Source organism: Sinohyriopsis cumingii, chromosome 3, assembly GCF_028554795.1.
Source record: "Sinohyriopsis cumingii isolate HCF-2022 chromosome 3, ASM2855479v2, whole genome shotgun sequence".
In the NCBI taxonomy this organism is placed as follows: Eukaryota; Metazoa; Mollusca; class Bivalvia; order Unionida; family Unionidae; genus Sinohyriopsis; species Sinohyriopsis cumingii.
The window spans coordinates 63,118,943-63,144,951 of record NC_142963.1 but is presented as its reverse complement, the minus strand read 5'-3'; the positions used below and the strand labels follow the sequence as shown (position 1 = coordinate 63,144,951).

Here is a 26,009-nt window from a genome sequence, read left to right as displayed (position 1 = left end):
GAGAGTCAGAGAGAAACGTTCAATCATTCAGCTGTTAAAATCTTGCTTATGGCAAATCTGCGAACTGCAAATTTGTAAATCATATAATAGGGTCTTCTGACCCATTGCGTAAAATAATTAGTGTTACTAACACTGATCGTAGTCGAAACTTGTGACTTTTCGTTTCAGACGCTTCATTCATGAATTGCGATATTCATGCGCATGTCAGTTAAGCAATATGAAATTATGGTAATGCTTTAATATCAAGTATTCGTATAGAAAAGACTGAAATGTTAAGCAGTTTGTATTCTTTCAGTTAAACATACCGATTTTCGTAATCAATGTGTATTAAACCAATATGTCATTCCGAGAATAATTCGATTTTAATTGCTAGATCACGTTCCGTTGTCGGCACCAGAAAATCTGGATCATGAACCGACACTTCACGTCTCGTAATGGTATAAAGTTAATAGTGCAGAAATCTCGTGATAACAAGACTCATGACTAATACCCATCATGTAAGTTTAAATAATGTGTTTTAGCTCAGAATCTCATAGTAAGATACACACTTGTTTTACACGTTAAGTACTAATATTGTCTTTCAACGAAAACAGGAATGGGTATTAAATCGGGGCTGTACCAATATTATCTTCCAGCAAGGCGAGAAATGGAAATGAAATTGGGGCTGTTGATGTTACAAAATATTCATTGCATTCAATACGTGGCGTCTCGCCAAATAAGTTTTGACTGTACCTAGTTTGAAATGAATTGAAAGTAAAATCGATTGTTACATCACTAGGTACTTCGCTGTTTACTTTGAGAACAACCAATACTGACAGTCCTTCCAATGAAATGACTATTTGGACAAATGATATAACTACAGAAATGTACGTCAGCATTTCTCAAGGAAAGAAAACAAGCCCCAGATCGGCAAATATAACTTTGAAGAAAGAACTGGATAGAGAATCGGTAAGAGTTCATTATATATAATGTTGAACTGAATCATCATCATCAGTTTTTCGGGCCACAAAAAATTAGACTATGAATAATATGTTTTTGTATCATAATCACTAACAAATTTAGTTTCTTAATGTCAAGAATTGCTAAGAGAAACTTTTCTAAATACTGTTAAATAAGTTTGTTTATTGTTCAAAATTAATGGCAGTGTTTAGGTGTGAACAGTACGCCTTTTTTCATGAATGTGAATTATTGCTAATACCCGATCTTACATGTCATATAGTATTAGTACAGAATATGATGAAAATGGGGCTGTCAAATGGATGAAGTAGTATTAATGCCGAAAGACACAAACGTGTCAAATGCGTAAATGAATTGAACACCTGAACAATATGCCAATATGTCACAAGGAAATTATACATGGACATTTCTCTTAAAAACGTTTTGTTAATTTAAAGATTTGGTAGTTACTAATGTATTTAATATGATAGACACAATTTTATTTTAAGAAAACTACTATCATTTTATGACTTGCGACGCAATATTAGAAATTAGAGGGTTCTTAGGCGCCTCCACTCATCACAGTCATACAATAGTAATCTTGAAGTAAATAATGATTTCTTCGTGACTATTATTATGTTTATGAGATGAGCATTTATATTTATTTCAGATTTGTATAGATATAAGAATAGGTATAGCTTTCCATTAAGTAGGTCTTTACCGGAGAGAGTGAGTTTGTGATTTGGATTTATAAGGTGGTTTTAAGAATTTTCAGTCCTATTTCTACGATCTCTGCAGTGTGACAATTGTAGTGATGTCTAGGACTTGGGCGTCATGCCGTAGACATGAAGCATCATGTTCCACCCAGTCACATTATCCTGACACCAGTCCGACCAGTCCTAGCAATAACCTCTTAATGCTGAGCGCCAAACGAGACAGCTGTTAGTACAATTTTATAACCCGCGTCCACCAACATCCAAGGCGGACACTCTAACCACTAGGCCTCCGGAGCGGTCGACTTTCCCGGAGATCTTGAATAATGCAGTCTGTTTTGATACAATTTAAGTCTGACTTCAAATTTACAAACCAAATATTTTATTTCTAGTCGTAACTACTAGCTTGTAAAAGTTGTGGATTTTTTCTTTCTGTAATTTTTTTGGAGACTAATACGTAATTTTTGACATCATTAGAACCAATTATAATGATGAACCTTCTTTATAGTCTGAGACTGGAAGCAATCCCAATGTTGGAATGTATAGATGACATATTTATCGGTTATAACGACAGCTGCGATGTGGTGGAAGGGGAATGGAGAAAAATAGAATAATAGGTAAATTATGTAAATCCCACGCGTTCTCGTCACTTTCGAAATGTTTTTCATCTGAATACTTTTGACACTGGTGAAACATATTCAAACATAATTGTTACATAATTTAACATAATTTACTTCCACACACACACACACACACACACACACACACACACACACACACACACACACACATATATATATATATATATATATATATATATATATATATATATATATATATATATATATATATATATGTATATATATCAGAATGAGGGTGGAATAGAGTTGAAATTTTACCTCATCGACAACAGAGGAAACATGGTATTTGCTGCTAGAAACGCCACAATCAAGGCATTACTATATATATATATATATATATATATATATATATATATATATATATATATATTTGTCCTCAACTCAACTGAAATGTATCACAGAGAAGTATGTGATTGCCTTTAAAAAGTTTTGCCTCTTTTTTCCCTTAGTTTCCTTGTGATTTAATATACTTTTCCCTTTAATAATTTTTGTGTTTCGTGTTTGTTACAGCTAATATAAAAATGCTGAGCTCGACATCTTACAGTACAATTTTGACAGCCTTAATATGACGAGAAATGTCGATAATTCGGCATTTCTACAATACAACTAGTTTGTTGTGTTATCAAGACCACGATTTAAATGCGGTTAGATTTTAAATTTGAGAAATAACAGTAACGATGAAGATGACGATAATGGTACCGATATTATGAAAATTATTATTATTGTTATTATTATTATTATTATTTTGCGCAGATATCTAAATCAGTTCAGCAAAGATGATGATGATGATTTTGATGCTGATGATATTAGTATCGTTGTTATTTTCGCAGATCTTTAAATCTGTTCGGCTTTACATCCTTGACACATGCGATGAATCACCGCAATTTGAGAGTCCATCATACACTTTGGAAATAAATGAGGTACATATTTGTTAGATTCTGTAATTTTAGTTCATTTTGTCGAAATAAACTAACAAAAATGAACAAACAAAACAAAACAGAATTCTTGCAGTACACAAGAGTTTTCTTGTATTTGTTGGAGAACTAAGTGTCTATGTAGGTATGTAAAGGTCTGACATGGAAACATCTATGTTTAGGTTTCTATAGAGTTTTGTTTGATCTCTGTAAGCTGCTTCACTGTAATATTTTCAACAGCATTGCTAAAGAGTCATGTCTTATCAAAGCTTACCAAAAGTAGTTTCTCTTGGGTCGGTGGTTTTTCCATGGTGTTCTTGAGTTCTTCGCCATGTATAGCCTATCCTGTGCTGATAAAGGCGTTAACCCAACAACAACAACAACATGTCATATCAAAACACTTTATGACAACTGGTGATGTGTAAGAAAAAGTGAAAGCCATAGATTTTTTGAGAAACCTTTGAAGCGTAAACGGATTTACATTAAGACCATATGTTGGTACCTTTTAGATGTAATGTTTAAGATGACTTGAATCGCATAAAATAATTAATTATTTTTTGTTGTTTACATGATCATTGAAACTTTAAGTAAACAATTAGTTTTCTAAATATATCGCCATGCTGTGATTATTTTCACACATATATGTATTACTGAGATTGTCATTTCTGTTAATCAAATTTTACATGAAGTTTCGTACGTAAGACATATCCGTTATTGCCACAAAAATGTCAAGGTCCGTACTTTTAAATTAGTTGTGGGTTCGATACCCGTCTAGACCAGCTCGGATCGACTGCATCGGTGCGTCTTTGGCAAAGAAATTGGAAATATTCATTAGGCATCATATTGCCAATAATGACTTAAAGTGCCGTTAAAACCAGTAAAAAGAAAGTTAAACCCTTTCTTTCCAAGATTTTGTCTAAAACGCATCTGTACAGGGCTAGAATAACTTTGACATTTAAAGTACCGATACTAAACCCGATGATTGTTGTATTATGAAGACAAATTAGTATTTGAAGTACAAAAAATGTGCAGCGAAGCAACATATGAGGAAAAACCATTGTGGAATGGATCACATGTCATCCTAAACATCGAAGCGATTCTGGGAATGAACAATGCCAAATTTAATATACAGGATGGCAAGTGAAGTCAGTCTGTCTGTGGCCATCGACGACCTGAGGTAAGTTTTAACGAGTTTCAGTTCGAGAAAATGCTTTCACCGCTGGCAGGTGTCACAGACTGCGTTAGGAAAATTCGCAGCGCGACCTACACAGCGTATAAATTGCAGAACAAGAAACAGGGAGCAGCACACTTAAAAGCGCAGAATATTGTGGAGGTGGTCCAGGTGAGAGCAAGGATCCATGCAGGTAATGCTGGTTAAGTCCCCATTAGTCAAAGCAAGGTGCAAATCCATGCAGTGCATTATTAGTGTCTTCTACTCCAGATGGCATCATAATTCAGGTAGAACTTCCAAGTTACGTTGTTTGTCGCTTTGCTGCACCCAAACAAAGTGACCAATGACGTAGACGACGATGATACACCTAGGTTGAATAAATAATAACCACACATGACAAAGAATGTTCTAGGATTCAGCTAACAGAACCTTGTCTGGACCGCTTCTTCTTTTTCCTTTAATTTTGCACCATTATTTTACCCTTGGCCCCCTCAATTCTTGAAACGTATGATATTTGCTTCAAGAGTCTCTTTCAGAACTTCAGTTGCGGTTTCACCAATGAAATGTACCATCGTCATCCTCAAATCTCACTGTAAATGATACCTGTTCTTTATGATTTAGGTCGGATGCACAGTCAAGTATTATGAAATAATATTTGTCTTTGTTCTGTTACATGAAAATGTCTTCAAAGACGGTGTTGCCTCTAAGGGTAATCAACTAATTTTGAAACTCCGGGTAGAGTAATGCATAGTTTTTCTGCATGCAAAAACACGATGTATGTGCCCGGAAGCTGGACCAAAATAAGGCAATTAAGATTGTGTTCTAATTTGTGTTCAGACAGAAACATTATAATAGCAATAAGACGCTCGAAAATATTTTCCAATGTTTCCACTCCAGCGAAATAATGTGTTTCAGATTTGTCAGTCTTAATATTTCTCTCAGTTCCCAACATTCAGAATAAGAATTAAAAATGACTCTTTGATATTTTATGTCAATTCAAATAGTCTTTTATGTGTTTCCAATTGTTATTATCAAACTGCGCAAGAAGAGGTTTTGGAATTATTGTCATAAATTTACAGCAAGCATCAAAACACCATGTCATTAGAGGCAAAATTAACAAATCAACGCTCGATTAGCTTCACAACGTTGTCGAGTAAATTTTCTAAACTGACTGGAAAGATCGGTCAAGCATATATTTTACCAAGCTTTTTTTAAAATAACACAATCTTTTAGCGCAGAATTTGTGACTGGTTGTTACAAGTGAGGATCCGATGCACGGATAGTGGAGCGTTGTCTTTCTATACTTCCTTATTTGCATTCATAGAGATTCAGCTCCATTACCACACAAGCCCTCCTCTTTACCATCAAGAGAATTTGCATTCAGCTTTCAAGGAAATTCGTTTGCTTCATATTAACTGTGGAAGGTGATGAATCTGTAGTTTCCTTGAGTAAATCGTCAACCTTTCGGTTATTTTCTTCTTCTCAAGGTTTAGGTACAGCTGGAAGTATTAGTGCTGCTGCTACATAGTTGTTCCACAAGTAGAAACTATTTTGCACCCCAGAGAGCTTCTTAGGTGACGTAATTGTCTAGTTGTTTGTACATGAAATTCTGTATATACTGTACAGAAAGAGAAAAAGTTCGACCCCTGGAAACATTCGATAAACTGAATAACATTTGTTGAGGCTACTTGACAAAATATATCAAAATACTGTCATTTGAATTAACTTTTTAAATTTATTCAGATTAAAATGTTGAGACTACTTGACAAAATATATTAAAATACTGTCATTTGAATTAACCTTTTAAATTTATTCAGATTAAAATCAATTTTCTTAACGCAGTCATTTGTATTTTATCATATTTTGCCCTTTTTGTTACCGATGGCCAAGAGTTTTAAATTAAATTATCCAAACATCTAAGAATATAGACTCTTTATTGACAAATATAATTCAAATTATTGAATTTAGATTTAAATCTCAACTGTAATTTTTGTTCATTATTTTGGTACTCTTTAATGCAATTAAATCGTGAACACCTTAGTGATAATATTTAAAAAATAATTCCTTCCAAATAATATCAGGAATTGTTTAACTTCCTAATTACAAACAGATTGCAAAAGCAAATAATTCTTCTTCTGACAAAGATAAGTATCTTTGAAACTGAAATATATAATTAAAGTCAATACAGAAATGTTTACTTCTGCAAGAGAAAAGGCCATACTCAAATGTACCATATGACGTTTAATTTAATAAAAGCGTAATATTATCTTTTTTATTTAAACAAAAGTTCTCACACGCGTTTTATTAACTGAAACAAATAATAACAAAACTTAACTAGCATAACTTACTAGGATTTGTTGTATTGGAGTTTACGCCGGACGGAATCGACGTCCAGATCATGTGGGACGGCTGTATGAACCTTGACTGGTTCTACTATGTCAAATGCGCGCCACGCGACGTACGTTACGAGGTCCTCACCGCCATTGAGTCGGTGAATGAAGATACGAGGTAGCGCTTTTTCCTAGGTCGCTATCAGATAGTAATTTATTACTTGTCATACGTCTGAAGTCCAACACAATATACTAACTCAATACTGAAGACACCATTCTCACAGTGAGTGTCCACGTGACTTGCGCTTTGTCACCACATACGATATAAAGCGCTTTGCACAGAGCGAGGACTGAAGAATCGGTTTTCGAGAAATCAAGTAGTACCGTCATACCAACGGGTCCCAGTTTTCTGAAATATCACGCTCTGGCGCCTCCGTGACCATGGTGCCACGAGCGTTTGCCCGTATCGCTCGCCCCCTGCGATGGCCATTTACAAAATAACATTTCATTAAATCACTGTTTTTATGTCCAAAGAACGAAACGTAAGATACCTTAAATATATAATCTCAATTGTTAAACTCTTCGAAATGGGCTAACAGTACAGTAATTGTAATTTTTGTATACTTTAATTCATATGCTGAGCAATTAAAACACGGTAAAGACTGAATAGATTATTGTGTGCTAAAGTTTAAAACTCAGGTCAGTAAGTTTAAAAAGAAACTCGCACAAATGGCGAACTATATCGCTCCCTAAGGATATCGAAAGCTAACCAATTAGAATTGCTAGTCTCGTTGATTTATGTATACATGGTATCAGGTTGCTCAACCATGTTTGAGACACCTGATCATCTTAATAAATCTGTATCGTATGGAGGATAAAATTCATTTTCAACTGAGTCTCTCCGCCATATCACAATTGTCGAACTAATGAAAGAGAGATATATTTTGTTGAAACTGTGCAGAGTTTTGCCATTTATGTCATGTTCTGATAACTTGTTAGGTTCAAGTAATTATCTCTGTGAAGTTATTTGCATAGAAGTGACAAATATGGCGTTGGTAATGAAATCTATGCGTGGTCGAAGCCCACCATTGACAGAGGTGACTTTAATTTAATTAAGGCCAACGAACGTTTCTTGTAAATTAAATCTTCACTACGACTGAGTAATGTTACGATGGAGATGCTGGAATACAGTGAGTGGAAAGAGCGACGAAATTGATGCCAAGCGAAATGAGTCGGAATTGGTTACATACACGCACTTGGTCGGTCTTACATCTAATCGCAATTAACGAAGGCTACATTTCGGCTGAAAAAGATTACGATTTCTTGACTTGCCAACCCACTCAATTGAAAGTAAGGAATTGTGTCTGGGGTAGTCAGGGTACATTACTCAGATGATACCTGCCTGAGGGAGTGACAGACTAAATAATGGAAAACGGGCTGCAGCAAACATTAATAAAATATTATAAATGAATTAATTAAATTTAGTCATTTATTATATATATAATTCATATTCATAACAACAGACTGCATAAATTAATTTTTGCGAGTAGTTACGAGTAATTATATAAACTGTTTATAAAACTTAGACACATGAAAGCGTATCTATATCTTTTTGCTAATGAGTAATAAAACCAGAACACCAGCAACGTAAGTAATGTTTGTGAAAAGGACGTTAAATAAGTCAATAACACTAAGCAGAAAATAGGAGATCATGTAACAGGGGAATGCAGAGATTACTCAATCTAGAATGTAATTTTAACTATCCTAAATAAATGCAACTAATGATTCGTAATACATCTGGATACGATTCTAAGAATCATCATAATATCAAACAATGACGAAAGCTACATGACATTTTTTTAAGAAGTCATATGCATGAATAATGAAACGCTTGATCCAGCACAATAATTTAGTACACCTGAACAAGTTAGTGATGCTACTTTAAAATAATTGTACAATTGCTCACAGATTATTGTATGTTCAAGATAATTAAATCTGGAATTAGCAAAGGAATCAGAATGATACCAGTTTGATATGTTAAAGCAAATTTTGGGCATGAGAGTCATATCAACGTTACAACTAAAACGTTTGATAAATAAATCATGTAAATCAAAACGATTTATAAAATTGGGCCATGTGCAAACCAAATTTAAATTGGTAAGCAAACAACTAATTTAGGTAATAAAATAAGACCTTACGCCTTGCAGAGATGATGAACGTTCTGATGAAATTTTATAGTAAATATATGGGTAACAACATCATTGCAGTAACATTTTAAAGATAGTTAATTAATGTATTTGGTGGTACTTTAGCAGTAATACGGTCATTTAATGAGTCTGATTTATTTACAGTACAAAGCATCGATATAAAATAAAACAAAAAATACAAAATCTTTAGTAATTAAATTGTTGTGCACCTTACAAATCAAAGAGAAATATGTTATCCATTATGTTATCTATAAGCATAACTTGAAGTTATATGTTAACGTGGGAGTTGAACAGAATAGAGAAATAGAGTAGCTCAATTAGCCACAAAAGATGCTAATTACTTTGAAAACAATTTCTTTAAACCGTCTATTAATATAGATGAAAAATATAAGGAAGAAAACGTATGAAAAATTTGTAATTACAAAGAGGAATATTGTTAACTTCAAAAAAATATTTCAGGTTTAAGTAGAACCATCATAGTACGTGATATGAAATTAGTCACTTGAAAAAAATAAAATTATAAAATTAAGAAAAACCAAATACTTTATGATTGACAATGCTAGAATCAAATTAGTTGCTTATGTATAAGTTCTACTACAACAATCTAAAAAATATGTGTGTGTGATTTGGATTTTTAACGTAGCTTTAACAATTTTTCAGTCATATCGCTACGATGTATGCAGTGTGGCAGTTTATAGTGATGTCTAGCACATGGGCATCATGCCGCAGACACGTAGCATGATGTCCCACCCAGTCACATTATCCTGACACCAGGCCGACCAGTCCTAACACTAACCTCTTAATGCTGAGCGCCAAGCGAGGCAGCTATTAGCACCATTTTTGTAAGTCGTTGGTATGACTCGACCGGGGATCGAACCCACGACCTTCCGAATCGGAGGCGGACGTTCTAACCACTCAGCCACCGGAGCGGTCTAAAAAAATAAAGATGGCGATTAACTGAAACTTATAATGATATATACAGATAAGTTATCTGTTTATGTAAAGACAGATACTTTATTACAATGACACTATCCTTTGCATATATTCAATGCAAATCTCGTGAATAATATTATACTAGGATATTTTAAAGATGAATCTATTGCTTCGGATTACAAAAAGTGTGTGGCATTACAAGTAAGCTATTTACTTCTAGGATTGACATAGGTGAAATAATATCAAATATAAATCATTAACTATAAAAAATCGGAAAGGAGAAATACACGCAGATTGTTTATTTACTAAAGAAAAATGAATTTGATTGGTTCATTACATCACAATATAAACAATATTACGTTAAATACATTGCTTCAGTTGCTAATCTAATAAAATATATTTAGTGGATATAATAACTGAGTGTGTTATGAAAAGATTTGACCATGTGGAGTTTAGTGTGCAACAGAAGCAAATCCAACTTGTAATTGAACTGAAATTCAAGCCAAATTAAAAGTTTATTTCTTTTTTTGTCTTTTCGTGTTTCAACTAGTTCGTCTGTAATTACATTAAGTACTACATTTTCACCCTAATAACACATTTCTATAGATTGTTTTTTAACCGTGGAATTTATGTGAATTTTTAAATAAAACATTTTCACAAGCACGACAGAGTTATATGTTCGCATTATCACCCTGACAGTTGTTCCGTAATGTCGACATCTGAATACTAACTGTCATGGTACGGTTTCCTTTATTTTCTATGTTTTAAGGGTGCACCATCATCGTCATGAACAAATTATTAGTTCCCTGGTATACATTAATAGTAATTCTAGACATTTATTTATTTACCTTCATCATGTATTTCCACTGCATTGTCTGTTCGGAAAAGTCATTTTCCTTGGAAGGTATAAAATATTTACCTACCCAATCGGCATCTTATACCCTCTCACGCGCTCCCACCGGTCTTAAAAAGGTAAACCACCACAGATATAAAGCAAATGCAGTAAACACAGTCATTGTATTCATCAATTTATGATTTCTAACCTGATATTCGCTAGTGGGTGTCAAACACTGTCATAATGAACGCGTTTCAGTCCAAACTGGAGTTTCGTATTTAACACTTCCCCTATATTTCATTGAGCGAGTCATTATTTTCAGACATTTTAATATGGTCCGAATAATTCCTTAAATTTCCGTAGCTTTGCGAGTTACATCATTTGAAGTCACCGACATAAGAGTTAGACAATATGCTCTTTGTATTTATTATATTATTTTGATTAATATGACACATTATATTCTTCAATGAATGTGTAGTCCACGGTGCTTCACTCTTCACGGAAAATGGACTTTTTCAGGAAATGGAACTGCACAGTAAGAATGCCGCATGTTTACACTGAAAACCCCTCTTCAGTTTGAAAAGTGAACAAGACAACTATGTTAGGGATCAAGTTAGATATTTTAAATAAATGAATGAAATTACTAAGAATTTTTAACATTTTCTTTATTTGATTCTGTTTGTGTTCTTTTTAATCAGAAAAGAAATATAAACTGTCTGTGAGGAGTGGGGTAGGCATATATTAAAGTTCAACCACATGCAATATTGTTGCGATGGTTTTCAAATACATTGTTATTTGTTTCTTGTGCCAGTAGAAAAGAAAAACGTTGTTGCTTTCTCTTGCTTTCGTTAAGGCATTATCACCCACTTGCTCTGTTGTTCTATAAGCAATGAAACAATTGAGTAATTTAACGCTTTTGTTGTTGAATGCATTAGAGTTATTGTCTCTGATATTACACGCCAAGCAAAATATTTTTCACTATTATCGATTCTTATGATTTGATAATATAATAGTGCTCGTCTAAACAGAAACTTGATTTTCATAAATTTTTCTACATATTTCAGTTAATGCATTTATATGTATTGAGTAAGCAACATACGTTTTAATTATCATTTAAGTTTCAAGTATATATTTCAAAAACACTTATCTGTCGTATATATTTCAAAAACACTTATCTATCGTATATATTGCTTGCAACTTGTATTCAGTGAAATACGATGGAACATAATCAGATGCATAAGCAGTTGCTATTGGATATGGTACTGTGAAACTAGATATAAGCTAAATAGAGTGTATTGACCACCATCTAATCTTAATCTATTAAAAATATATATCCATATAGTATGTTAAATAAAGCAAAACCCTCCGATATACAGTGAAAATTATAAATTAATATACTTACAAATATTAGTATTTTTGTAAAACTTTCATATGAGATAAAAAAAAAAACGAATTCGGTATGCTCTGAAGCATTTTCTAATTTCAACAATTGTAGAAACTATTGAAATACTCCTGAAACTAGTATGATCTTTGTTGAATTCAGATATTTGTCTTCTTTTATTTCGGATATAATTTTGCACTCTTGGTATTGATTGCAAGATGCTGTTTTCTCGGGATCGATTTTGCGAGAATATGTTCTAGTTTTAAATGTTTGTTCCATGTCATTTGAATCTTTGTCTCTTTTGAATATACAATTATAGCATTGTATGTTGTTTTTCACAGTTAATATAATTTGAATATTTGATGCTTTCATTTTATCCCTTAAGTCAGTAATATATTCATTATATGTCATTTTTAATGGCCACGCTTTTAGTAACTTTTATTGCTTACTTTTTGCTTTCATGTATGTTTCAATTATTACTGATTTGTCATCCTTTGTCTGGTAATTACGAAAGAGATTGGCGTTAGTGGCCAGTTTAGTTTATCACAACAATTGTAAAGTCAATAGCTAACAATCTTATCCCATAATCCTTCTGTGTTTTTGTCGTGTTTAATTTTTTATGACAGTTTTGAAAGGTAAAATTCTAAAGTATTGTAAATTTCCTGTGACGTTATTAATTTCTTCTGTGTCAGTCCCTAAGGCAGATATCACGTTCTTCGTACATTATTCATTGGGTTGTACGTACTATTTGAGTCTTGCTATTTCTCAAGGTCTCTCTCTAAAAAATTGTAAACTTTGTCTAACACTAATCAGAATATTTAATATTTTTGTAGAGAAATATAGTCAGCATCTTAAATCTTCTTGCGTCTCAGGTACTGGGATTGATGTTGTATTCTCATTTGAGTTTTATCCTATAGTTTTTAATTTCCTGTTTTACGATTCTATGGTTATACACTAAGCGACAGAAAGTGGCAAAACCAGCAACATTCGTAAAACGTTAAAAATTCTAATTCTTCCAAAATAGGAATGAAGCTGATGGCTCAGTTCTCTTCTTGTAAACATCGTCTGTTACACCTATTTCACAATATTCTTCACGAGATGGATCGTAATACTTATTTTGCCTCAAACATGCTTATTGATGTGACCTATCCCAAACCAATGGGAAGTTACTGAATTCTTCGAGGACCGTCCAGATTCTATCAGCCATTGATAAATTAACCAAAAGGCTCCATTAAATCTTATTATAAAGATTATTATTAGTAATTTCCAACACAAAGGCAGCATCTATTTATAGATCTTATGCAAGTTTACGCTCTTCAGAGACTCAGGACACGCAGGTAAATTCTAACTACCGGTAAGGAAATTTTGTACAATTTACAGCCATGAATACAAATTACACAAATTAAAAATAAATCGTGTACCAGGAGTTACAAAATATAGATATACATAACACGTGTCTACATTTCTTTCCATGTTTTTATATCTTAAATTATTATCGTCCAAAGTTTCAAGTGTTGAGAATTAACCCGCTTTGGTACAAATATGTTACCAGTTATTTACTCATTGTTTTATATTTTAGTTACTTATCTTAGGTCAGTATTTATTATTGACCTACTGAGGGGCTTTGTCAGTCGTTTTAAACATATAGAATTTCAAAATCAAAATAATCTTTTAAAGAGCTTTCTGCTGTCATTGTAGAAATTGCTTGCGCTATTTATTAATGATAAATTGCAATTGACTTGGCTTCATCTATACTAAATACATATACATATGTTACAGTCATGCCGTTGAAATGTATCACCTGCTTTATCTTTAATGCTGATATGCGACTTATTTATGGTTTAACTTTGCAATTGTTCATGTAGACGTTTTACAGGATATGATATGAAATCACCGAGTAAAATATATTTAATAGGCATTATCTCTAGCAGATGTGAAAAAGAGAATGTGGCCAACGGGTTCGCACAATTGAAGTAATGTCAGGTGTGAACGTTTTCTTAGGTTTCAATATCCCCCCCCCCCCAGTACTGATCCAATCCAGTAACTGCCTAACAAATCTCTGGTTATTGAATCCAGGAAATATAAAGGTAACGTGTGTATTCATATTATAATCATGCATGACAATATGTATATATATTTATATATATATTTATATACTCACCTTTCTGGTGATAAAAATAGTGTCACTGTCAAAGATTACATTATAGCGATCATTGCAAACATAATCAATCGCTGTCACATTGAATATTCTCTCACAAAAAAAGGAAAAGAAAAGGTTTAATATTGGAAACATGATTGTCCAGATTATCGTACTTAATCACGATATCAAATAATTGATATTAAATATGTGTGGTCTCTAGAAATCGGATGCTTGAACCACGTGTGTAAATTAATACACATAAAAAGGAAAGACAAGAATATATATCTCCTTTCAGTCAAAGATTGATGTGCTGTATACAATCTCCACAAGAGGTTTAATATTTCTTATTTAGATGTCACTGGTGCTAGTTCTCATCATTGTTACCCGAAAATAAAACAAGAATCAGAAATATTTTAAATATGTTCACAATGTGATCTGTAAAATCTTGTCAAGTTAATCTTCAATACATATTAGCCGAACATATTGGCAAGGATTAGGACGTATTGGATAGATAATGACATATTGTTCAATCTCTTCCAGACTAATATCAACATGACCACACTAATTTACACGGGGATACATGCAACTGACAAGGACAACGGCTACAATGCCGTCGTCACTTATATGATGCAGGTAAATTTGCACTGTTTTATGAACTAGTATTACATTTATTTCTGCAGCAGAATGTTTATTCTTGTTCGCTTTCAAATCTTTCAATCGTCGATGAAAATAATATTCGCTGAATTAGATTATTATCAGGAAGAGTAAGGAAAACTTTGAAAGTTTAAAATTAGACTAAATTTGTACTTACTCAGGAAATGTGGCAGAGGATATCTCGGTTAGGAATTCATTTTGAGGTTTGTCTTTAATCTTGAAGAAGAAATTGAAACAGAAAAATCTATTCTATAATGGCCATTCTCTGTAGTAGCCGTCTCAAAGATATCTAGAAATGAATTTTAGTTTTGGATTAAGCCTGTGTAGGATTATAAGAGGTCAGTAAATTGAGTTAGAAAAGCTTGTTTAAAACCCATTTTGACAAACTTATTAACTGATGGGAGATTTCAAGCTTTTCTTCTACCATTTGCTTTATCTCCTACAGCCCAAAGCAGAGGTAAGGACATTTTTATATTTATACAGTTTCTACAATATAAACAAACTCATGATTCTTATTTATTATATTTATTTTTATTGATAATTATTTAGGATTGCATAGTTTAAACTATTGTGTGTTCTCTAATAATTTATCGTCTACTGCAAGTTTAATCTCTTCCACGGGTGCGTATTTAAACATTTATTCATATATCTCAATTAGATATTTTAAATATCGTCATAAAAGACCTTTATTGTCAGATGTTACAGTATATATATATATATATATATATATATATATATATATATATATATATATATATATATATATATATATATATATATAACTTGGTGTGCAGATTTGGGTGAAGCAAAACAAAAATCATCTTTATAATTCCGACACTAATGCGATAAAGTGTTTTCAATTGCATATAATTTGCATTTATCAGAACATTCACAAGGAAATCAGATACCCTCCAGATGAGTTTAGATTCTTACAAATAGGTAAATTACACCTTTTGATAAAAATATCAGTGCGCATTATCACACATGTCTACATAGTGATTTATAAAGGCTGAACATCAATGCATATATTCACTAAAATAATAATTCAGCTTCTCAAACATCATTTTCAACACATATTGCTATTTTTTCTTGCAGTCAGAGTACCTTAGGGAACTATATAAACAAACTTTCAGAATCGAGCCGACAAATGGTAATATCTATCTTCTTCAGACTTTGGACTACGAAGTTAATTTCTTTTACCATTTCACCATTTATGCACAGGTATGTATTGTGTAAAATGCAATCTATAGGCCTGTCCTTGTGTTTGTTAAGATACAAAGATCCATTGTTTGTAACATGTATCAAACAGTACTCCGTTATCTATCAATACAGTTACTATCTATCAATGTTGTTTTCGATGCATGTCTGTTTCTATGCGTGTATGTCTCTATTTCTATATGTAAATTGATCTAAAAATAATTTCAACAAGATTTCTCGTTAGCTTGGGAAGACATTCTGATACATATCTTCATAATGACATATTATGTTGTTCCGGTTCTCTGTCGTTTTAGTGTTGTTTCGCAAATTTTACATTGAAAAACTAAGTCTTTCATGATGTCCACAAATAATTTAATTAAGCTTACATTAACTGTCAAAGCCTATTTATCTTCTTCATCGTGTTTGCTTGCTTATATTCTACTTACATTCCGAACTTGTTATTGACGGTTTTGATATGACTTTGAAAGGAGCTCTAAGGTTCGATACATGCTGTGTTTTATTTGAATCCTGTATTTGAGCCCATTTTGAAGTAATACTCGGAACAATATTTCTCCAGGTATTAGTAAGTTTTGTCTTTTCTATGCGATTATGTTTTCACCACTCGCAGTCAAAGTTATGAATCTTGGTTGAACTTTTACTTATGTTTTTGTATTAAACAGTATTTCATCCAAGTACATATATCATCACTCTTCTATAAAAGAATGAATTTAAACTTCAACAACATGTGAACTTGACCAGATAATGACATCAATATTTCACTCCACCTCAACACTATTTTTATACATACTAGTTGTCAATTTTATGCAAATAAGTTCTCACATGAATGATGCCATGATTTCATAAAAGAATGTGTTTAATATTATTTTATAAGGCTCAGTCATCTGTATACATTGCTGGGGTGAATCATAGTCTCATCGACCGTTTATTTATCATGTAATAGGACACATGCAACTTGACTGCTGAACCAGTCGACCTGATGATCAAGGTCAAGGACGTACAGGATACACCTCCATTCTTTATTGGACTGCCCTACATGAAAAGCATCACGGAGGGTACTCGAGATGTACGTTCGCACAAAATCTATTTATTTACGAAATGTACATCGTATTGGGTAGCCTCAGCTTGATCATGTACAAATAAAAACAACACACAGATTATGTACAAATTATAGTCAAAAATATTTTAAATATAGCATCTACATGTAACAGCAATATCTATATATTTAATTGTTGAGCCCCTTTCATGAAGAATAGGCGATAGTCCCTAGATTGTACATCAATTTCAAATGGTCAGCACATGCGCAGAGTATGTGACATGTATATGAATTCCCATCCAGCCGTTTTGGAGGAGGAGAGGTTTTAGAAGTCACAATGACCATCAGAGGTATTGAAATGTGGATATAAACATACATGCCGGACAAGGCCGATTAACGAATTTTTCAGATCCACAGTAATAATGCCTACGAATACAGTATAGTTTTGTCCTGTAAATCATCGTGTTTCTTCTGAAATTATATAACGTAGTAAACATTTCGAGTTTACGAAGAAAATGTCCTGAGAATGAGATCGAAACGTATGGAATAATTTGAATTTCTACAGCATATATCACGTATGTTACCTAGAAGTAAAGCATTTTAAAGTTATTCAGACTTATCATTTCATAGCTTTCAGATGACGTCTTAACTGGATTCTTTTAAATCATTTTTTGTGTCAAGTTCCCATAGCAAATGTATAGTACAAACCGGTGCCTTGAAACTCTTTCTACTTTCAGGAAACTGTATTAAACTATATTACAAAGATTTAAAGCCCGTAAAACAATAATTATGAATGATAATTTTGATTTTAAAAACAATACATATGAACTACGTAAGAAATTTATATTTCAACCAATAGCTACACTATAGCGGGTTGACCCTAACAATGTCGGAAACTGTTTTCAGGGAAGTAAATCTTATACATTTTGTTTGACTGTTATAAACGTTTGAAATGTGTGAAGGACTTGCGCTCTGGTTGATTTTAAGGCTAACACTACTTGTATCGACTTAGGAAAGTAATTTTTTGCACTCTTTTCAATAATTTTTCCGTTTGGGAATCGACATATTTTGTGATATATATGCTTGATGAACTTCACAGTTTGAAGCGGATAAAAAAGAAAAATAAACTAATTAATAAACCATGCGAAAGAACAAAAGAAAAGTCCCCTTTTGGTTCATTTATTGTTGCAATTTTGGACAATCTTTGACAATTTTCATGCATGTGCTGAACTAAAATCCAAAGCTGTATTTTAAGAAAACTCCATTGACATTCAGTCCATCTTCTCTGCAACTAATATACTCTTCAAGGTAGCCATTCATCATAGAGCTTAAACTTTCCATTCAAATTGCAGAACACAGTTGTGCTACGGGTGACAGCTATAGATGGAGACCTGGGTATTCCAAACGCAATTTACTACATTCTTTCAACGAGTGAGTTTACGTTTAATTTATTTAGACAAACTGAAAGCCAACGAAATATGAAAAGGTTTCATTTCTGAGGAATATTTTAGATACATAAGAAAATGCAAGTGTCCTTTAGAATGTGTAAGTTGCACTTTAATAAAACAGACTACAACATTATTGTTTACGACATTGTCTCATTAAACTATTAGATTAATGGAATAACATTTCTGGAATAATAGTTTACTGCAAATGAAACAAATTAGAAACTATTTTACAATTAGTACTTTTCTATATTTATTGCAAAAGAAGTTGAAAAATATTTAAAAATATTACTAAATCAACAACTGTTTAGAATAAATTTTCTATATTATAGGCAGCAAGATATGTCACGATCACTTTATCATAAATGCATCAACAGGCGAAATAGTCGTCACAGCAGCGCTAGATTGGAGAATGGAGGAAATGAGACAAATCTATGGTGTCTGCACATTCATAGTGGAGGTAAAATGCACCCATACATCTCAACAGAGGCGGGTTTTGATAGGGATTAGTATTTCACCAAAAAGGGGCCAGATGTCGAGTCTGGCGTGATATTCCATTAACTTTGACAGTTACAATCTTCCAATATCTAGAGAAGAATTTGTTGTACAAAATTAATGTCAGGATGCAATTATACGCCTCATATTGGGAGTGACATTTTATGTAACGGATTTAGAGAAGGGCTTGCATTACAGAGAATATGTCCAATAAATATATGCAGCATTGGTTCAGTGACAAATTTTAAATTAGGATGTATCTTGGAATCATTTTCACGAAACTGTATGCGTTTTTTGTGACGTGTTCAATCAGTTTTACTGTCTTCCTTGCCATGACTGCCATATTAATTTTGAAGTAAGATTCAGGCCACTATAGCTTAGTAATTTAAATAAGTATTTAGACTTGTTGAAGGAAAAACACTTCAATTAAACCTCAAGAACATGAGTTAAGCATGTAACATTTTAGAACGTTACACACAAGGTCAAAAACTCGATAATGTGACAAAAAATTAAAACAGAGCATTTACCTCAACCAAATGAGCAAAACACGTAACATATTTCCTTGTGTAAAGTTTGCACTGTGCTGAATTGAATAAAGACTCACGAAACTAAAATTAAAATCACGCATAGAGTTCTCAGCTAAAAAAACCTATTCTGTTATGCATTGAAAATCAATATTAACCTAAATATAATTCTTGCATTTGCAAATAATGTATTTTAAATTTATACAATATTAGCGAAGTCAAATTCTTGAATATTGAATCTTAAGTGTACATGCTCAAAATATTTTCTCACTACATGGCCAAAACCATTTTATATAAAATACAATTTTAATGATACATATGAATGTTATTTTTAACTCTAAATTAATGTGCTATTATTCTATGATGGCAATTAACATCACAGTTGGAATGTAGATTTCAAACATTTGTAACGTTTAATTTACATTTTCATCTCATAGGTATCACTATGGAATATATGAATTCAATATTAACTTCCATGATTCATCTTGCATTGATATTTACAATCAGTTTGTAACAGATTTGTCATCAACGATAATGAAATTTTAATTTCATGATCATAAGATAAAAACTGTAGAGGTTTCATGTTATAAAGTTGGTCTATGTCATACAAGTATGTCGCAAAGTAGATAAGAATATTCTCTTGCAGGCTAGAGAAATGGACAAACATCCTGGGAATCAAAGAGGGAAAACTGTCTCCAGCACAACCGTGACTGTGACAATTTTGCGATCCAACGCTAATGCTCCGAATTTACATTCTTGCGTATTTAATCCGATGAATTGCTCCTGTATTTGCACCGAACAACAAAATGTCGATCCTAATAATATAATCGGATGAAAGCAAGGACAGGTTACGAAAACGTTTAGACATACCCCCTGTTATAATCACATTATTACGTACTCATGAAGCTGTATAATAGAAGACATAATAAAAACAAAAATTACAATGCGAAAAGTATTGGTGTTTTTAATGTTTGAGGAAAATAATGAGACAGATTTGTGACAATAACGTGTGAATCATTTGAATACATTGTAAACAAATGACGAAAAAGATAAAGATACTTCTATTTCAATGTTAGAAAAGTTTGTTAGAACGTCAGAGCCAGATGGAAATTAGTTGTCCTAAAGAATAGATTAGAAATTCACGTTCTTCAGCAAGATCTACGACGATAATAACTTTGACCTAGATTTTATTCTACCGATGTCTAACCTGACTGTTGACATATGTCTAAATAATTGCTGAACAGAAGTTTCGATAAATATCATGTTATCTTTTAACATGTCCGATAAGGTCATGAACTTTACTGACATCTGTAATTTGCATCATTGCAAAGATTCGGATCGAGAAGTTGAAATTATTTTCTCTTTCTGAACGAAAGAGTAATCTACAATTAAATGCAGATGTTGATGCATGCTTATTAGATCCAAAGGGGACTGACAAAGAATTAATAAAAAACAACAATATACGGTACTTGAAACCTTCGGAACATTTGTGTTAAGCATCTACATGTGTATTGAACGCGATTTATACGTTATCGTCATTATCAGCTAAGGCAAATATACACGCTGTATGTGTTTTGGTGCACCCGTGGGTCAATATTCATTGCAATTATTTTGAGATAGTAAGTAAACTTGGTTACGCATAAAACCTTAATATAGTTTGTTGTCACGGACACATCTGCTTGTTGGTTTATTGGTTTCCGACTGTTCTATCACATCTGCGCCTATATTTACGTTAGGTACAAGTCGGGACAAAGGTAGGTTAAAGTGTTCAAATCATGTAAGCAATACATATTTGTTATAGTCTACTGTACAAATGTGAAATTAATTCAAGATCAATATTTGTATGACGTAGGGAAAGGCGGGTTGTTTAATTCGGGGCTTTCAATTCAAATTCGCTGAAATACTTAGACATTGTGATTAATTATTCAATGAATTTCTTTTTATAAGCATGGCCTTTCCAAGATAATCTAAGTTGTTCTCGATTTTAAATGTGACTTGAAATACATCCGTCCATCCATGAACACAATGTACTCAGGGATATACATACTCACACACAAGTACATTCATGCACACTTCCTAGCCATGGCTAAGTTAATCTGTCGGCCAAATCCTCTTGAACAAGAAAGACATTTTCATACATAATTCAACTAGTCATTCATCGATACATCAATTCAATTCTGTTCTCTGCCTAGCTATATATATCTTGAACCATACTCCTATTTACATTAGGAATACAACATTTACCATGTTTAACTTGGACAGATGTACCTTTCCAAAATGAAAACGTTATGAAAGACAACACAATACGAGTCACATCAAAGGAAACATGAATAAAACAGCAACAATGACATTCACAATATGATTCTACTTGTGTAGGATTGATCAGTTTATATAGATATCTGATGCAAATCATACTAACTAATACGAAGATTTCATGGTCAGGCCAAAATGAATAGGTGTATATATTTTCTAGGCTTTCATAATTGTCAATGATATTTCAAAACCCAGGAGGTATTAAACAAGCAATAAAGGTACGAGTGAAAGTAGCAGAATAGTAGTTTTTGTTTTCGATCAATAATGCAATTAAAACAACCTAATTTGTTTTGCACGAAGTATTTTAAATGTGTTATGTACTTTTAGCTACATAACGCAAGATCAGTCATCAGGTAAGTGAACAATGTCGATTTACAATCGCGAATACATCTATGTCTGTCTGCCTCTGTCAATGGGGCATACGTTTTATTTGATCATTATGAGCAAGATGAAAATTGTGATGGAATATGTCTTTGTCATAGTTATTCATCTTTTAATTTGTCAATTCTAGCGCAGATATATGTAATCAAATTTAAAAAACGTATATTACAAACAACGTACATAACCTGTGTATGCTGGTTTAGAGCAGTTACATCAGATCTCTGTTAAATTTGAATACTGATAATCATATAATTCTAGAAATACTCAGTGTGGGATCCTATACTGTTTCATAGACAATTTTTTCCCCAAAATGAAATTTATTTTTACATATTTATTTTTCTTACTCTTGCCAAATTATTTTCCATGCAAAAAATAAGATAAAGAGATTCGGATGACATAATCCATATATAAGTCGATTCGAAGTATTAGACGTAGATATGATTTTTCTTGTCAAAAAGTATCGTATCATAGGCCGGCAAATACGGTATGAATGAGTGCCCATTTTCTTACTCTAACTTGTGGATTGTGTGGTATTTTATGTTTCATATCACATAAAACGTAGCTAGACGTCTGTTGCAGATTTGTCTTACATCACACACCTTACTATCTCTGTCTCTCACTAATTGATTTTCTACCCCCGGGTTATATGGGGCACAGACAAAACCACCCCTTCCTCACCAAAATGAAAGATCGGGGTCACCCAGTCTAATATAACTCTTTTTAAACCGCTACAAATATACATTTTTGCGTGTCGGCTTGAGGCCTTTGAAGTGTTGTGTCGGATAAAAAACGTATTGTGTTAGGGTTAGATATTAGATCTTAACCGACAAGGAGATAAAAATGCCTATTGATTGTTTTGATTTTAAAACTAATTGCACGCTAATCTGCTTTGTCAAATCGCTTTTATAAACATCATCCCACGCACCTTTAATTCACCGCATTAAATCCTTCTGCGACGTTTCTTCCACTTGTATTTTATCGAATAAAGTATTTCGAAAAAAGCGTCAAGATTTTGGGAATTTTGTTTGTCGCAGGAATACGTAAATCGTCATAAATTGTCATATAATAATCTGTGTTATGGGGTATGTGTAACCACTTGAAACGTAATTATCTGTGTGGAAATGACTAGGAGTCATAATGGTGGTGAAACGTTGTGCTATGGTGGTTACATGTACAAGAAGAAGGCTGAGAATAAATTCCGTATTGGAATTGGACTGCTTCCTAAGGAAGGCATGCCAAGGTCGCAATCACTCCAAACTTTGATCGCAATGTTGTACATGGGACCGTCTCGCACAGCCATGAACCTGATCCAACCCTTGCTGAGGTAGCGAAATCTGCTCTCTGTTTATATCAGACTTTGGGTGTTCGCTACTGAATCAGCGTTTCGTCACTTTGCCCTATCGACCAAGTGGTACATGGACAGAAATCTTTTCTAGGCACCGTACATCTTTACGCAGTTGTACGCCATGAGTGCACCCTTTTATGAGACATGTGTGTCATGCGTATACGTACTCTTGCCAAATTAAACTGGGCTTACATTTTGACCCTACTACTCCGATCATTGACTTTGAAACAGCAGTTATCCAAACCGGTACCAACATTCATGACCCTAACATTCAATCGCAAAGGTGTTTCTTTAACCGCACCCAACGTATTTGGAGGAAGATAAAACAGCGTAGACTGACTAACCCTTACCAAGATGGAGGACAAGTTTTGGCTGCTTTTGGGATGCTGGATGGTTTGGCCTTTCTCCCCGTGGATGACGTCTTAGACGGCATCAGATATCTGAGTACCAATATCCCAAAAGATGCAGACGCTTATATGAATTATTTCGTCGTGACATATGTGAAAGGGACATTCTGACGTGTTCAGCCGCCTCTAGCAGACGAAGTGATGATGTGCCTCCAGTCCGCTTCCAGCTTCTTCCTCACCTGTTCCCACAAATAAATGTAATATCCACCAGGTTAATCGTAATGGAAATGACGGTAAAAACTACTTGTGAGATTTCGAATATGGCGTTTTCGCCAGTTAGTTCGTTAAAAACACACAATATTCTGGAACCTCGTCGAGAATCTCCGCAGGGACACAACCTTTGCATTAATGACTCTTCATCAAGATGCAAGAGACGAGGCGCACAGAATGACGAAAACACCCGCACGGATCTTGAAGAAGGTCTGAAGACCATCTACGAAACCATAAGATATGTGGGGCACTGCTTCCTCTGCTTACACTTTTAATGTAAATTTTATAAAATGAGTGGTCAATCATTGATATATAGTACATACTATAATATATTCTATTTATATCAGATACAAATACACATATATGTCCTGTAAACGGAGTTAAGGCTAAGTATGGGAACCTGTGTATTGACCAAGTGTATTGACCGAGTGTATTGAACGAGAGAAAGAACTCACGCCCTGCAGAGTGTGTCCGCTATAAAATGTAGTTTTGTTGTATCTTTTTGGCTATTGACAATTACCTTTGCATATTGATAAGTTAATTGTTTTCTTCTTTTTCTTCTACTTGTAATCACATTGATGAAATCAATATAAGACAGACGTATAATTTATACATGGAAGATGGTTTTGATGAAGAAAGTAGAGCACTACCAACATATCACTACATTCATGAACACTGAACTGTCAGCCATTTACGTTCACACACGTGGAATTTAGTGTGGAATGGAAACTAAGCGAAACGATTAACCAACAAGAGGTAATTAAAATATCTGAATATATTTACAGTTGACCTAAGTCATTATTCTGTTTTAAATAACATTAGTACCGACCATAACATTGTTTCTCTCTCTCTCACTCTCTCTCTCCGTCTTGATACGATGGTCAACAGAGAGAGAGAGAGAGAGAGAGAAAGAGAGAGAGAGAGAGAGGTATATTAAAGACCAGTTGAACAGTTATGGAAGAATTCGTGAATCTGAAGTAAATAGTAAATCTATATGTTTTCAAGTCAGGCACATCTACCTGCGCATACAATAAATCCGGAAGTTGGTGTTCCCTGAGACCTTTTCATTCAGTATCCTAAACATGTTCAATATCGTTTGCGTGTACTTACGACAATGATGGAATTAGAAAAATTCATTTTCTTCATTAAGTTCTTCAAATAATCTTTGAAATGATCAGACTTTAGATTAATCTTGCTGTTTGTCAACTAATAATAAATTTTTGAACGTTTCAGTATTCCGTAAAAACACATATTTCTTTGGTTTGATTACATTGTTATGGTGTGCTTTTCTAAAGTAATGCAAAATACTTTTAGTACGATGCTCATTGTTCACTTTATTCAAGTGTCATAGGGAGGATTGGGTAAGAACTTTATTCATTTGAAACTATTTAAAGTACTACATCTAAATACTTTATATAAATTGAAATGCAGAATTATATATATCAAAGTCTAAAATTAGATTTTCTATGTTAATCAAATATTTGTTTATTATTGGTTTCTTTATTTAACAAAAATGCAGATATTTACAACAGTTTGTTACGATTCTATGGTCTTAAACTAAGTAACGGAAAAATGCATAACAAACACGTTTAAAATTTCTTTAATAGATAATGTATTTACCTATAACACAAAGTGAAACTTTAGAAGGAAATTACAGTATTGTCAATTAAATCCCAAATAATCATACAAGGTCTATCAGAAGTCCAAATGCATAGAGTATTCTGAAATAATTCCAGCCTTGACTGTGCTGATGTGCATATAGCCTTGAATGAGTTGATATGCT

At 33.2% G+C, this 26,009-nt stretch overlaps 1 protein-coding gene across 1 annotated transcript; it reads left to right on the top strand.

The window, feature by feature from the left end:
- Positions 1 to 773: 773 nt before the first annotated feature.
- On the top strand, positions 774 to 20,511 carry LOC149802981 (cadherin-related family member 1-like). Its single transcript, XM_089951331.1, has 10 exons — positions 774 to 948; positions 2,519 to 2,572; positions 3,121 to 3,210; positions 14,742 to 14,834; positions 15,301 to 15,312; positions 15,951 to 16,076; positions 17,014 to 17,136; positions 18,459 to 18,537; positions 18,884 to 19,011; positions 20,217 to 20,511. Exons 1-10 carry the CDS (start codon positions 832 to 834, stop codon positions 20,403 to 20,405), a joined length of 1,011 nt encoding a protein of 336 aa, XP_089807457.1. The 5' UTR covers positions 774 to 831; the 3' UTR covers positions 20,406 to 20,511.
- Positions 20,512 to 26,009: the final 5,498 nt, after the last annotated feature.

Excerpts from the sequence above, each read along its gene's own strand:
- LOC149802981 (XM_089951331.1), top strand. The coding sequence starts at position 832 with ATGACTATTTGGACAAATGATATAACTACAGAAATGTACGTCAGCATT. Across the intron at positions 3,211-14,741 it reads ACACTTTGGAAATAAATGAG|ACTAATATCAACATGACCAC; the intron begins GTACATATTTGT and ends AATCTCTTCCAG. Across the intron at positions 16,077-17,013 it reads ATTTCACCATTTATGCACAG|GACACATGCAACTTGACTGC; the intron begins GTATGTATTGTG and ends ATCATGTAATAG.